Source organism: Electrona antarctica (assembly GCF_951216825.1).
Source record: "Electrona antarctica genome assembly, chromosome: 11".
In the NCBI taxonomy this organism is placed as follows: Eukaryota; Metazoa; Chordata; class Actinopteri; order Myctophiformes; family Myctophidae; genus Electrona; species Electrona antarctica.
In genome coordinates this window covers 40161983-40178727 of record NC_136792.1, presented here as the reverse complement: position 1 = coordinate 40178727, position 16745 = coordinate 40161983, and the positions used below count along the sequence as shown (strand labels likewise).

Sequence of the window (16745 nt, the reverse complement as noted above, 5' to 3'; positions counted from 1 at the left end):
TTGATTTCTCATAATCCACCCTCATTGGCTACGGTTGGCTTCTAAACTTTTCAGGAGTAGCCCGCTTTGTACCCGTTTTGTACAAATCGCCACAACTACTCAACGCAGCGTCCGATTGTGGTGAAACTGTGCAAACTTGAGTTTTCAAATCAGCCTCATGGTGGCGCTACAACAGGCCAAGCCACGTCACACACACACACACACACACACACACACACACACACACACACACACACACACACACACACACACTCCTTATATTGCTCCTAAACATTTTGCCAAACATCACACTCACACTCCTATCCTCTGTGCCCAGAAGGGCACTTTTTCTAGTTTGATCTTGAAATCTAAAACAAGTAGAAAGGTTCCCTCAGTGGCCAAATTGTAGCCAGGCAGCACAAACCAATGATAGTACAGTGACATCACTCTACATCTCGGTTTGTCTCTGTCTACGTCGTGCATGCCTCATTTGAATTTAGTCTAACTTTTGATCGTTTGGTCAGTGATGGTTTAATATGTATATGTAAACATGCCACCACATGCAGTCAGACGCTGGTCCACCATACATAATAGCCGGGGAGCCACAGGCCCAAAATTGGACAGGTACCTGTGATGTCATGTCGTACTTTTTATTTGTGTTTTTTCTATTCATTTAGTCATTACGGTCCACAGAATGAGAGGCCTGCTCTGCCGGAAACATCGCGAAAAAAAGTTAGGGCCATTTTTGTATAGCCTACCACACCATAGACAACCAATATAGGGCAACATTTCCCAAATGTTATCATGCTTTAAGTAGCATGTGACAATTGTGACAAACTAGGGGCTTTTTGTCATGGTCTGCCACTCCACAGACCATGTCTCCTCCCTGGCCACTCCCTCATTCCATTCCTTCACACTACACACCTGTCTCCAACTCTCATCAGCCCTGCAGTGCTTCCCATTACACACCTGTGAACCCTTTGCCATTAACCTGCTTCCTATAAATACTGGACTCATTGCACACACAAACTGTCAGTACATAAATCATTGTCCGGTGCTCATCTTGGTGTTCCTGTGTTCTTCTGTACCTGGAAATCCTCGTTCCTTCTGTAAGGTTTTGCATTTTTCTGGACTTCCTGTGCCTTGTGCCTTGTTTAGTTTTGGATTTAGTCTTGTTTAGTTTTGCCAACTGTTGATTTGTACTTTTGAACAGTTTGGACTTTTGGGCTTCCCTGAGTTAATGCTTGCTTTCCCATTTTTGATTGTAAGCTAAGCTGCCATTCTGATTCAATAAAACAGTTTTTGAAACTACTTTGCTTGTGCTTCTGCATTTTGGGTTCAGTCACTCTGCTACCGTGACACTTTTAATGATTCTGAATCCATTCCAAGCATTAGTTTTGCACGAAAAACACTCCTTGGCCTAAATTCGGCCATAGCCACTTGCCAAAATGTGCCCAAATGTGCTCATCACATTTGTGCTGACCTCATCACATTTGTGATGACAGCTATGGCCGCTTTTAGGCCAAGGAGTGTTTTTCGTGCAAAACAAATGCTTGGAATGGATTCAGAATCATGAAAACCCCCTAGTTTGACATGTCACATGACTCATAGGCCCTTTTTTAAACTATAGCTCCTCGCCACTCGCCCTACACACTTCCACTTGGTTTGAGCATAGATATATAAATAATAGAGATGGCCCTGGGATTCCCATCTCATCCAGTGCCGTCTCTATGATTTATATATCAATGCTCAAACCAAGTGGAAGTGTGTAGGGCGAGTGGCAAGGAGCTAGTTTCAAAAAGGGGGCTCTGCTACTTAAAGCATGATGAAATTTAACGAGTTTCACAGTCCGTGTGCACTTGCACACGGACAGTCTGTGTGCACTTGCCAGTTCACAGTCCGTGTGCACTTGCCACTTATGAATGTGCTTATGCAGGGGCACAGGGTATCATGCAGGTGTATGTGGGTGTATAGACAATACCTCACACACACACACACATTAGGATGGCCAATACTGTCAGAGCACTGGTTGTTATACTTGATAGAATTTAGGGATTACGGACTGATTTAATGAGATTTATTCTCACATCACAGCTTTGCAGGTAAAAAGGTTGGTGAAATTAATTTTTTCAAAGAAAAGGAAGAGGAGGGGAGGGGGTTAAAGAGATCAAGGCAGGGAAAATAAATAATGTTGAGCGTTTTTGCCACAAAAAGTACAGGTAAAGGGTTTTCTTCTGTGTGGTTCTTAGATATGTACAAGATTTTGCCACGGACGGTACAAGCAAAAGGTCTCTTAGCTTATTTACAGGCATTTGCTACAAACGGTACAAAGTACTCCTTATCCTTATGGTTATGGCTGAGTCATAGTGACATAAGGACCGGACGGCCTTAGTCAATTATATAGGATGGAAAGAGGAAAAAAAAGAAATGTATTTATTTCGCTTTTTTTGCAACAGTATATTTTATTCAAAATTTGATATAACAGATTTACTATTACAACTTGGTCAGTTTCACGACGGCCTCCTTAGGAAATCATAGAGTTATTGATTATCCATTGGGTTGCTTGGTTTGATTACACAGCCTGGGCCAGTCCAACGTACTTCGTCCCGACGTCAAAGATGGAATAGTACTGCCTCATGAAGACATCTCCCAGGAACCACAGCTGGCCAATTCCACGACCGCTGCCAAAGCCTTCAAAGCCAGTGCTGCAACCAGAGCCCCACTGGAGAAAAAGAGGAGGACGTGTATTTCACTCACAAAGAATTTGTAACTGTAACTGTTGTGTGCATAATGTACTGTATGGGTCTATTAGAGTGGGTAGACTGACCTGCATAACGTAGGCAGAGGCAGGGATGGTGAAGGCGTGTCCATTTAGAGTGAAGGTCACATCAGGCATGCTCTGGATGTTCTGGCAGCTCACTGTGTTCTGTATAAAGAATGTTATGTGTTTTTCTTTTTAGCAGCAACAGCAGTGGTACTTCATTTTATTTTAACCACTTTGTGCATTTTCAACTTATAATTGGTGCTCATGCTCATTATAAGATGGCATGTAATTTCTTGGTCTGAGTCTCAGAGCAGTTCTTTGGACTGTTTATAAACCTGCGTGCCAGTGACATAATCGGTAGGTAATGTTTTTAATGCCAGTAGCAACAATAGCTTCTATTTCAGCACGCTAACTTTCCAGAAAGAGAAAGACTGTGATGTCACTGGTAGGCAGGTTTCTGAGCTGACACAGAGTGGATAGATGGAAATTGTGCAATTAGTCATTCCGAATTTGTATTTCTTTATTATTTTTGTTTGTCTTTTCTAATTGTGCATATAGGGGTGGAGGAAGCGAATAGCAGATACTAATATGCCAACTTGTTCATGTTGCCATGTAGGTAGGAGTCTCCTTTTGATGAGGTGTCAATTTGATAACTTATGTATATTCTAAATTGGGGAAATAAGAAAGGAAATAGAAGAAACTGCAGGTATCTCACGCTGGTGCTGCTGGCACCAACCCCGGCATTCATGTTGTTTATGCCATTGCTTGGGCCAACGATGAGGGCAGTGCCGGAGTCAATGATAGCATGGCAGCCACCATCACAGGCCACAATTTGTCCGTTGATGGTAATACTGAGCAATGGCAGAAGCAGAATTAATAGGAGTATCCTTTGTGTAGGCAATGTGTTTCTGGTATCAACTTTTAAAAAGTGTGATAGTGAAATGTATTTTCACCTGTCCATATAGACCTGATACCAGCTCTCAGAGATCAAGGGGATCCAGGTGATTTGTCCGGTGTAGTGGCTCTCATCAACACCACCGAAGATCAGCTCACTGCCCTGCTGTTCATTCCTAATGGGAGCAGGGGAGACACATATTTTAGTATTAGATGAAATTATCACGCATACATTTAAATATACTGTACAGTACATATACATGTAATGCTTACAGTATACATTCCTGATATACCTGTACATGTACTACACAAACATCATATTTACCATTGTACACAAACATAAACATAGACACTATGCCATACTAGTTCAGTACCGGCTCAGGTACAGAGAGAAGAGTTGCTGAGACACCAGGTTCTGCTGAATCATATTGTCAAAGACAGGCACCACATTGTCAACAGCAATGGACTGGAAGGCAAGTCCAAAGATTCCTTCACACGGCATACTACCAAGCATAGAATCTTCCGTCCCGGCCATTCCAAATGTCTGCTGGGCCACAGTAACTCCAGCAACCTGGAAACCAAGGTAACCAATTAAAGTACCTGTTGGAGAGGACATAATTGTCAGATTTGCCAAGTGGTCTTGGCTTCTTTCAATTACCTCGATAGTATCAATGCCGAGATATCCAGTCATGTGGCCTGAACCATACTGAATGGACAGTGACTGGCTGCCCCACTTGAAGGTGGATGACTGCTGTGGGTCGAATTTCTTTTGGTTCTCTGTAAAACATAATTGTGTCTATTAGCTATACATTTGAGAGAAGCTATACATTGGACTGAGTCAATCAGAACTATTATTGGACTAACTAAAACAACAGTCTTCACTATACACACTGAATTTATTTAGCAGCAACAGTATAGTAACAAACTATACAAATTGGAAATGGGTGGCGTAGGGGTTGGTCCATTCTTCTAGCCCGTTCCACTTCCTACCCAGTGTACCCATGGTGCAGGGGCTTTATGGCAGACCTAGTGTAGGCCCCCTGACTGTCTGTACTGTCGTTTGTTAGAATTTGCCTCTCAGGGATAACTAAAGTATTGTTGTTTTTTAAGTTAACAGTACTCACGACAGGTCTGGCCGGTGCAGTAGACAGAGTCCACCCAGAGGTTGGAAGAGCCAGTGTCAATTTGAAAGGTGAAGGACTGTGGAGGAGTGCCAATGGAGACCACTCCATAGTAGTAGATCTGCAGGTGACACACAGCAATGAGGTCATAGGTCATTGAGTGAATATATGTGTGTGTGTGTGTGTGTCTATATGTATGTCCCTATGTCTGTCTGAGCAATACTGCTGGGTGACCTAAAGTGGCATTGTTGAGCAGCGACACACACACACACACACACACACACACACACACACACACACACACGCACACGCACACACACACACACACACACACACACACACACACACTGCACCGCTCAGTTAATTCGCACAGGTGCGATTTTTAGTAAAGATAGCAATACCACAATGTAGAAATATTATTTTACAAGTAAAAGTCCTGTATTCAAAATATTACTTGAGTAAAGTAAAAGAGTAAAGTTGAGTAAAGTATTGGCATCAAAATACATAATTTAAAAGTACTCATTAAGCAGAATGGCTCATTTACTTGTTTTTCAAAGTTATACAAACATTATCAAGATATTTAAAACATAGCAGATCGACAAGCTCACAGCATTTCGCAAAAACCAAAGGACAGTAGGGCTTAATTGATGAATGTGTGTATATAATTATCTAAATCTGCAAAGTAACTATTAACTAAAGTTTTCATATATTGTAGTGGAGTAAAAAGTACAATATTTGAGATGTAGTGAAGTAGAAGTATAGCCCAATTCATTCTTATTTTCTCATTTTTATGTTATCTTTAATGGACGATGAAGTCAAGTTTTTTTTCAGGTTTAAAGTTTGTCATTCTGCTGGCCTGAACTTACGTCGTAATAATTGGTCAAAGGCTCAGTTTCAGTCTGGAAGACTTCAGCATTGGGATAGAACTTCTTGACGATGTCCCGTGGAGATTTGTGTGGAGATTTCATCTTGATCAGGGGCATCCTACACACAGTGGGAAAATGATCAGTAATATTACCAAGCCCGTGCTTTATTATCCTTTGCAGTGCATCTCTGAATAGCTTTGAAAAGGTACATCAAAATAGCTTGTCATTTCCATCGGGACATGATGGCAGGATTGTCATCAAGCCTTAGCTTACAATAATACAATTTCTTTACTTTGTATTATGTATAGGCTTGGCTATATTATTCTCTCATCATAATTATTCTGTATTGCTGCTAAATGTTTTTCTTTCTTTTACTTTTTTTTATAATTTTTATCCCACGATTTTGTAACCCATTTTTCACCCCTGTGTCAATTATCTAATGTGATCCTGGGCTCTACACACCCTCCGCCAGCCTAGTCCCCATATATGGGGGACATGGGGAGAGCAACGGACTTGAACTCATGCTTCTTTCATTCCTGAGTTACTCCTTTACACCTGACAGGGGGGAGTTTCCCTGGTTGGACGTAGCGCGTGGAAGGAACACGTTATTCCAACCAGTTCCTTTCCCCTCCATCAGGTGCCCCGGGTGGCCAGGGGGAGGCAGTTTAGAGACCAGGATTACTGCATGTTTTTTGTGAGGGTACCTACCCTAGGCGACACGGGGAGAACATGCAAACTCCACACAGACTCCACACTTTTACTTTTTTTTAAACGTGTGTAATATCCTGTTATTAAATCCTGTTGTTATATACTGTATTATTAGCACAGTACGTGGAGCATGTCACACCAATATTCCATTGTGCACACTTAAGCCTACAGGAGTGAGTGACAAATAAAACCTTTTGAATCTTCAAACATCAACAGACTTCATTCAGCCAGGTGGTTCTTACCTGTGGAGACATTCAGAGAGAGCCACCAGGGCACAGAGGACAACAAGCCACTTCATGGTTGTTAACTTTGCTGCTGGACTCAGAGTGAAAATATGGTGAAAGACGCCATCCTTATATACAGTTCATTGTGTTCCCAAAATGCCTTTCCACCAAATAGCATGATAACTTGGTGAGATATGGCCATATCTCTGAAATGCTTTTACTATATTGACATTCACATCAGAGAGCTACTTTACTGTATGTACAATAGTTGATATAGTCTTGGAAAGGGGATATGGAAAAAACGTTGTGTACTTATACACTTTGGACAGAAATATCATGGCAGCTGCCAATGGTATGGCCTTCATCACCCAATCATTACCCCAGAATATTTCACAAGGACGTGCTGTGATTGGCCAGTCTTCGCTTTGACTGGCAGTTCTGCCTTGATGCCTTGGTAAATGCTAGGATGAAACTCATTGTCTCCCCTAAACTTTGTAATACAGTTAAGTCCCCATGCAAGCATAGCCTATAGTAGCATCATTCTTCAAATGGATATAAATGCTACTATGATGTTGTGAAATTGTGTTACCTTTACCTGAGATGGTTGAAAAAAGAAAAACTTATAAGTTCCTGTTTAAAATATCCATCTATTATCTATCTTTTAGTTACCATCCACAAACTTCGTCTTAAACAAACATTAAATTCCCATTGACAATGAATGGAGAATTTTACGTCATAGTGTCTGAACAAATAGGCATAGTGTCTATTCTACGTCATGATGATGTATGATGATAAGAGCGCCCCTCACTTCACACAGGTGTGATTTTTGTATTAATACATATCTAAAAATGATAATTGTCCAAACCCGGAGAAAAATGTTTCTCAATAGACCAGGCAGGCATGGGACCCAATTCTTTCCCAAGGTGTTCTTGTCAATAGAATATCTCTTAACCGAATCTGAATGTCTCATGAGTGGACAGAGATGTCTAACAATCTTTAAAATTAAAAGGTTAATGTTACAGGGAATGCATAGGGACAGAGCCCTGACGCCAATCTATGCTTCATACGTATATCTATGCTCAATTATGCTCAATATATTCTAAATTCATTGAAATAATAATATGTCTCTGTTCCTCTCTGTCTGTGTTTTGCATGCCTCATGTGAATCTCACACCCATACAGCAGGTACTGTATGTGTGTGTGTGTGTGTGTGTGCGTGCGTGCGTGCGTGCGTGCGTGCGTGCGTGCGTGCGTGCGTGCGTGCGTGCGTGCGTGCGTGTGTACAGACAATACCTCACACAGTCTAGGTCTAATACGGCAATTTCATAATACTAGAGTGATGGCAATTGAGAATGCAAAACCCATCGGACTGGATGTCAGGGTTGTATGTTGTCATGTCATTTAGGGTTCACGGCCGGTCCATCAGGCACACACATATTCTGTGCCTTTATAGATAGATGAGGGGGGGAAAAAACTATTTATTTCCCTTATTTGCTATAATGTATTTTATTCAAAATATAACATTACATTTATTATTACAACTTAGACAGTTTCCAATTTGTGCAAGTACTTTACAACCATACAATCATAGGCTACAGTCCGGATACAGGAAGTCATATAGAGTTATATTGATTATCCATTGGGTTGCTTGGTTTGATTACACAGCTGGGGCCAGTCCAACGTACTTCGAGCCCATGTCAAAGACGGAGTAGTACTGCCTCATGAAGACATCTCCCAGGATCCAGAGGCTGTCAACTCCACCGCCGCTGCCCATGCTGCCAAAGCCAGTGCTGCAACCAGAGCCCCACTGGAGAGAGAGAGGAGGGTGTGTATTTCACTCACACATAATTGTTGATAGTTTGAATTTTAGGTGTACATTAGAGTGTGTAGACTGACCTGCATAACGTAGGCAGAGGCAGGGATGGTGAAGGCGTGTCCATTGAGAGTGAAGGTCACATCAGGCATGCTCTGGATGTTCTGGCAGCTCACTGAGTTCTGTATAAAGTATATAATGTGTTTTTACTTTTTAGCAGTAACAGTGGTGGTACCTATTTTTATTTAAAGTTGATTAAAGGGCCACTCTTTCAACATACGGTATCTTATAATTGGCCCTCACTAATAATAAGTAAGGGATAATATCTGGCTAGGTGGTCACTGCCTCGGTGGTTAAACTCCTGTCGGTGAATTATCTACACCTGTAGAAGATACTAATATGAGGCTGTGTGCCAACTTGCCATGTAGGTAGGAGTCTCCTTTTGATGAGGTGTCAATTTGATAACTTATATATTCTAAATTGGGGAAATAAGAAAGGAAATAGAAGAAACTGCAGGTATCTCACGCTGGTGCTGCTGGCTCCAACCCAGGCATTGATGTTGTTTATGCCGTTCTGTGGTCCCATAACGAGAGAAGTGCCAGAGTCAATGATAGCATTGCAGCCACCGGCACAGGCCACAATATTTCCGTTGATGGTAACACTGTTACGAGCAATAGAAGAAGCAGAATTAAATAGAATTCTCCATGTAGGCAAGGTTTTGCTGCTGTAAAGTAGAAAGCGTTTGCACCTTACCTGTCCATCTTGATCTCATACCAGGTCGCAGAGGTCAAGGGGATCCAAGTGAGTTGTCCGGTGAAGTGGCTCTCGTCATAACCACCAAACACCAGCTCACTGCCCTGCTGGTCGTTGCTAAGGGAGCAGGGAAGACAAATATTTTTGTATCAGAGGAACACACATGCAGTATATTTACCATTTTACACAAACACATACAAACACAACTGCACACTATTTCAGTACCCGGTCAGGTAGAGAGAGAACATTGGCTGAGACACCAGGTTCTGCTGAACCATGTTTTGAAAGACAGGCTCCACGTTGTCAGAGGCAAGGGCCTGGAAGGCCATTCCCAGGAGACCGTCTGTGGACTCCTCGTTATCCTCCGTCTTGGCGACTCCAAATGTCTGCTGGGTCACTGAAATCCCCCCAATCTGGAAACCAAAGTTAGCGGTTAATAAACGTTCCTACTCATGGTGGAGAGAGGCACAATATGCAGATAATTGTCAGATTTGACAAGTGAAGTCAATCTTCAATTACCTCAACAGTGTCAATGCCCAGTTCTCCAGTCATGAAGCCTGACCCATACGTAATGGAGATAGCCTGGCTGCCCCACTGGAAGGTGGAAGAGGTGGAAGGGTTGAACTTCTGGTGGTTCTCTGTAAAACAAATTGTGTTTTTTTTTTGGGTCTGTGCATATGACAGAAGGTAAATTGGATATTCTATTACAGACCATGTGTCTTGACTCTTCATGTACAGTATGCAAATGTAGGCAATTATACAAACTGAACCTTTCAACAAACAGTAACAAGACATTTGAAAAACCTTTGTCCTACAAAGTCGGTAGAATGTTGTGGATCATAGAATAGAACAGTCCCAACTCCTTGGGGTGTTTTCTTTTGGTCACTGTATACTTGCACATCCGTGAAATTTCAGGATAACACATCGACACGTTGCTGGCCTGGCCTGGAATTGAACCTTGGGCCAACCAGAGCCTCTGGCTTCCCAGGGGGGCTCACTAACCACTCAGCTATGCATCAGTCCATGCACTTGGGCCCCTTATGGAAGACCTACACCCGGGCCCTAACTGTCTGTACTGTCCCTCAGGGATAAATTAAGTATTTTTTATTTTAGTTCACAGTACTCACGACAGGCGGTGCAGTAGACGGAGGACACCCAGAGGTTGGAAGAGCCCGTGTCAATTTGAACGGTGAAGGACTGTGGAGGAGTGCCAATGGAGACCACCCCATAGTAGAGCATCTGGAGATGAGACAGCAATAGATGAAAAACATAACAGGTGGAAGAAGCACTCAGATATCAATACCATATAGAAATACTGTTACAAGTTAAAGTCCTGTATTCAAAATTGTACTTGAGTGTAAAAGTATTTGGTTTGATATACTGTACACAAAGTACAAAATGTAGAAGTCATTAATTATGCAGAATGTCACCTTTAAAATAAAATACATTTCAAAAATGACATTATCTACAAGCTCAAAACCTGTTGCATTGTGTTACAATGTATAAGCCTTAAATGGTTATTGTATGTTTTGTAATAATAATCTGAATCTACAAGTTAGCTTAGTAACTTAAAAAAATCAAATTATTGTGGTGGAGTAAAAAGTACTATATTTAACTCCTACTCCTAGTGGAGTAGAAGTATAAAGTATAAAGAAATGAAGTAAAATAAAATTACCTCAAAATGTACAATAGCATATACATATACAGTACTAGAATATACATGTATATGAATTCTGAACACAAAAGGACGAACGCTAAAGGACTGAAGATTTAGGTGATTAAATTGTCTGCTGCTTTTACAATAATGGCTTACAATGTCCCTGACTGTCATTCATTAGATAATGAGACGAACTAAAGCCTAATTAATTCTTAGTTGTACGGCCAATCTGTTATTTTTATTATTTATTTAACAGTTGTACAATGTAGTATACATTTTGTCAAAGTTGGACATTCTGCTGACTTACTTCATAATCATTGGTCAACGTCGCCGTTGCTTGGAACTCAGCATCAAGGGAGTATTTCTTCAGGTACTCCTGTGGAGACTTGCGTTTATGTTTCCCCTTGATCAGGGGCATCCTTCACACACACAGTGAGAAAAGAATCAGTAATAAAGTCATGCACAAATTCAGATTATAAGCTCTTCACCTACTGCAATGCAATAATACTGCATGGCAATAGAGGTTATTATCTCTGTCCATCCATTCATAATAATGCATTTTCACGATAGGAAACAGCCCCTTACTTTATGACATTCAGACATTCAGACTTCTGAATGACTTAGTGTGAAAAATAGCCTTGAATGGCTTATCGTTTCCATCGGAACACAATGACAAGATTTTCATCAAGCTTTCAATAATTACATTTCTGTACGTTGCACTACTTTATGTATAGGATATACTGCATATTATATATTCTGTATATGCAGATTGATAATTTATCCTCCCATCACATTCTGTATACCCTCTTACCGTTTGCTGTTAAATGTTTTTCTTGTTTTTACTTCTTTACTTTATGAACCTGTATTATTCCCCGTAATTTAATCTTGTTGTATATTGTTTGAACAGTGTGTGGAGCATATCACCTCAACATTGTGCACAATTGTATACGAGTGAGTGACAAATAAAACCTGAATCTTCATTCATATACATATACATGTACATACAATAGAGGTGTAGAAATGGCTTCAGTCAGCCAGATGGTTCTTACCTGTGGAGACATTCAGAGAGAGCCACCAGGGCACAGAGGACAACAAGACACTTCATGGTTGTTAACTTTGCTGCTGGACTCAGAGAGTGAAAGACACTGTCCTTATATACAGTCCATTGTGTCCCGAAAATGCCTTGTCACCAAAAAGCATGATAACTTGGCCATATCTCTGGAAATTTAAGATAGCTATAGTTTTCTGAAGTGCTTTTACTATTGACATTGCGATCAGATACGAGTTCTGCCAGAGGTACTGTATTGCACTGTAGTTGATATCAACATAGTATTGGAAAAAAGATGTTGGAAACATGTGATAAAAAAAGATTACTGGATTGCAATTCCAAAATAAAATAAATGTTTTATATTAGTATTGCATTTTGTTTGCATTTGTGCATTTGTGTTTGTGTTTACAACGTGACCCCACACAAGCATATAACCTATACAGTAGCACAACTTGTAAGTTCTTCAAATGGATCATAAATCCAGCTATGATGTCATGAAATTGTATTGCCTGAGATCATGGAAAACAATTACTGTATGTCCCTGTTTTTTGAGTGGTGCCAGTGGTCCAGTAGGGGCAAAGGTGGCGCTGTTGTGCCAGAAACAGAGAGAGAGAGATAGTGCTGCACTGTTGCCTGCTAACGAGAGAGAGAGAGATATTAAACAGCTAAATAATAATTGTCCAACCCTGAAGAAGATGTTACTCAATCGATCAGTCCCAAGTTGTTCTTGTCAATAACTTTTGTTATCCCCTCTGAATGTCTCATGAGTCGAGTATAGATGTTTAACAACCTGTCAAGGAATTGATAGATTTAATTCAATCTTGTGAACCAAATGGACCCATTGCGAGTCCATTTGGTTCCATTTGTACACCCTCAGAGTTATGGGGTTCCCTGGGTCTAATATATACCAAACAGGGGGGTTCTTGAAATGAAACAGTTTGAGAACATACTAACTTACACTTTCTGATGCTTTAACATCAAACTGTGTCTCTCTGCGCCTCGTCAGTCTAACATTCTAACAGTCAGTCTAACATTTGATGATGTTGTCAGTTTTTTTATGTAACCATGTAAACATGGCACCATATCAACACTGGTTACCTAACCTTTGAAACGAGCCACAAGTTCACTGAGCGAGTGTGTGCGATATGTAGGTCACACGCGCGCACGCACGCACGCACGCACGCACGCACGCACGCACGCACACACGCACGCACGCACACTCAAGCACATGCATTTCAGGATGCCAATTTTATAAATGCCATGTCTTTAAGTAGTTGATACTATTTATCAAATTCTACTATTCTTGTGGGGACATTTGGCCCTCACAAGTAGCCTACCGGTATATAAATACAAGTAGGCTACACACACACACACACACACACACACACACACACACACACACACACACACACACACACACACACACACACACACACACACACACAGTTTAACAATTTATTTATGTCCACACACAGGGAAAGCATACAGGAACACCAGCCTCTGTCCTGACGACAACAACACCAACAACAACAACAACAACCACAGTAGTTAGGCCATTGCGTGTTAACGGTACTTCCAGCAGGGTGCCTCTCCCTAAGGCTGGCTCCCGTGTCGTGCCACACATGACAGCGATTAATCACCTCTGCTTCCTGTTCATTCCGCCACGGACCCACCAGGCAGGACCACTCTGGTCAGGAGCTGGGAGACTGCGGCTAAAATTAGAGGCCGGCTCAATCAACAACCCGATTGAATGGCACAAAGTGTATGTGTGTGTGTGTGTGTGTGTGTGTGTGTGTGTGTGTGTGTGTGTGTGTGTGTGTGTGTGTGTGTGTGTGGTTGTTTGTGTGTGTGTGTGTGTGTGTGTGTGTGTGTGTGTGTGTGTGTGTGTGTGTGTGTGTGTGTGTGTGTGTGTGTGTGTGTATGTGTGTGTGTGCGTACGTGCGTGCGTGCGTGCGTGCGTGCGTGCATTTTATCGCGATACTTGTGAGGGCCACAAATGTAGTGGAATGTGATGCATGGTTCTAAACATATTAGATTTAGACATGATTTATATTTAGACAGTTGTGCGATACTGTCGCACATGTATCCAAAATAGCCAAACTGTGCTCAATATGCAGTTGTAAAATTACCATCCTCACAAGTATAGTAATACAGTGGCGCTGCATACCGTAAGTTCCTGGGGGGTCATTTGAAATGGGCCCTCAAGGCTCAAATAGTTTCTCAGAGTTAATCTCTTCTTGCACATCCTGGATACAATGTTAGTGTCAGGTGGGTTGGTGAAGAATCAGAAACAGCCACGCATTATTGCCACTTGTTAAAAAATGAAAGGTTTAAGAACATGAACCCTAGCATCTTCTGGACTTGTTAATTTTGCAAATTTTGATCAGCTTAGTTTCGGTGTAGAGCATTTTGGTGAAGAGGGAAAACGAAGGAACAAGAAAAGATCCCTGTGGGACACCGGTCAACAAAGTATATGTACAGTATAGGTTTAAGAGATTACTAAACGTTTCAGTCAAGAACCTCTTGGTCCTTAACTGAAACCTATTCTTACAGGTGAGTGTTTTTGATTCTATTGTCTGCACTCTCATATTTAAATGAACATTGAGGATATTAGTGTGAATATGTGTGAGCATGCATTTGCATGTATGTATGTCATTATACTGTATACAGTAAGTAGGCTATATATTGTAGTTGTTTGCACAAAATCTGCATACCGGTATATGCGATTGCAAGTGGCATGTGGCAGTTTGTGAGCCGTGTGTTTTTCCGACTGCTGCTGGAGCAGATCAGGGGGACCGATCCCAGTGGACTGCTGCTGGAGCAGATCAGGGGGACCGATCCCAGTGGACTGCTGCTGGAGCAGATCAGGGGGACCGATCCCAGTGGACTGCCTGTTGCTTTTGAGGCAGATGCCGCAGATCCCCGGCACCGACCCAAAGATTCTCTCTTTTAACCCCTTCCACTCCACCACCTACCTACCTAGCATTCGGTCTGGCTTATTAGCCAGGCTACTACCTACCTCCCTCACCCAGCCATGCACCAGCCCACCACCTCTCATCCATCACCACCCAGTTAGCTGGAGCCCACCTCTGACCCTTTGGAAACCAAGGTATTAGCTACCTTATCAGAGCCACGCTCCCCCTGTCACCCCCTTCCCTCCACGTGCCCCAGTGTGCGCCTCCCCCGGAGTTTAAATGATAGAAACAGCATGAAATAACAAGGTGAGAGAGAGGCTGCAGGCGTGCGCTTGCTGCTTCTCGCGTTGCATGTAAACCTAGCCGGCCGGCGCCTTAGTTGGAAACAAATGCAGCACTGATAGAGGAGGCGCTGCTCAGTGTGGGCTTTCAGCTCCAGGTACGGAGTGGAGGGGATAGGAGGTGAGGCTAAAGTTGTGTGCGTGCGTGCGTGCGTGCGTGCGTGCGTGCGTGCGTGCGTGCGTGCGTGCGTGCGTGCGTGCGTGCGTGCGTGCGTGCGTGCGTGCGTGCGTGCGTGCGTGCGTGTGTGTCTGTGTGTGTGTGTGTGTGTGTGTGTGTGTGTGTGCGTGCGTGCGTGCGTGCGTGCGTGCGTGCGTGCGTGCGTGCGTGCGTGCGTGCGTGTTGTGTGTGTGTGTGTGTGTATGTGTGTGTGTGTAGCACAGGCGCAACTTCACTCATTAACTGATGTAAATGAAAAATGTGTATTGTTAATCAGTGCTGCAACTATCCATTGGCATCTTATATAGGGATGTTCATAGTTAATCGTTAATCGATTAATCGCCGTTAAGAAATTAGTCGGTTAAAAACTTAACAGTTTATAACTAATTGTAATTAATCGAAATTATGCGGCTCTATAATTGGGTGGTATTCTGTGAAAGTAATGGTGTCTGCACGCGTGTGGCCGAGGAACGCACATATAAAAATGCCATTGCCTGGCCCTGTATCGTCAATGGTCAAATAAATATTTGATTAAGGAATATAATATGCCTTTTGTATTATTTCTGTATATCAGCTAAATGTAGATTTGTATGTTAGACATTGAGGGAAATTAAGATTGTCCGATTTCTTACAAAAACGCTGCTTATAAACTAACCGGTTAATCGATCGATAAGCTTATCAAAACGTATGAATTAACTATTAATGTATTAATCAATAATTCACATCCCAGCCTTCTTAGATGTTATTCTATTAATCACTATTTTGATTCACCAAATAATCGAGGAGCATATATTTTAGATCTTTTTAGATAGGCTAAGTCAACATTCTAATTAATTTAAAAAGAAATGGACTAAATCCTACTATATCTTAAAGAATGTATTATTTTAATTAAATCGATTATATTTCATTAACGATGAGTTTGATTAAGTGTTGCACCCCCTGTAGTTCATTCGTATACATCTTAATAACGATGCCAACCATATACCGTAGAAGAGGAATTCTTGCAATCATCATTTAGGTTTTACTGTGTGCCAGCATGGACAGCTCTAGCTTATACAGTTTTATAAAAACATAATGGCTACGTATATGGTCCTGATTATGGCTGGTTGACCCACAGCGTAAAATGCATAAACTACAGCCTGACCGATGGCAGATTTTGCTGTCTGATGCCGATCCTGATGAGAGTCCAAGGGTCAGTTTGAGCGCTTTTACCACAAAAAGTACAGGTAAAGGGTTTTCTTCCGTGTGGGTCTTAGATATTTACAAGCTTTTGCCACAAACGGTACAACCAAAAGGTCTGTTAGCTTATTTACAATCTTTGCTACAAACCGTACAGCCAAAGGGGAAACATATAGGGATGCCAGGTTGAAAGTGGTCAAAACTTGGGACACATTGGCTGCATAGTCGATATCGATGACAACAAAAATGTAAAAGAATGGCTCTACAATAAACACACATGTGAACTGTGATCAGTATCTCTGTCTGCACCAAACAAATTGCTTAAA

General features: G+C 41.9%; 2 protein-coding genes across 2 annotated transcripts; both read right to left on the bottom strand.

Annotated features, from left to right (window-relative positions):
• Positions 1-2551: 2551 nt before the first annotated feature.
• On the bottom strand, positions 2552-6630 carry LOC306932151 (pepsin A-like; the record flags this gene model as incomplete). The annotated part of the gene is made up of 9 exons (XM_079513852.1): positions 2552-2701; positions 2807-2905; positions 3459-3594; positions 3697-3813; positions 4012-4208; positions 4296-4414; positions 4762-4879; positions 5625-5742; positions 6575-6630. 9 exons carry the CDS (start codon positions 6628-6630, stop codon positions 2552-2554), a joined length of 1110 nt encoding a protein of 369 aa, XP_079369978.1.
• A 1583-nt stretch (positions 6631-8213) lies between these two features.
• LOC306932149 (pepsin A-like) lies at positions 8214-13484 on the bottom strand (the record flags this gene model as incomplete). The annotated part of the gene is made up of 9 exons (XM_079513850.1): positions 8214-8363; positions 8453-8551; positions 8895-9030; positions 9123-9239; positions 9348-9535; positions 9642-9760; positions 10250-10361; positions 11087-11198; positions 13468-13484. The coding sequence occupies 9 exons, from the start codon at positions 13482-13484 to the stop codon at positions 8214-8216; spliced, it is 1050 nt and encodes a 349-aa protein (XP_079369976.1).
• Between the last annotated feature and the right edge of the window lie 3261 nt (positions 13485-16745).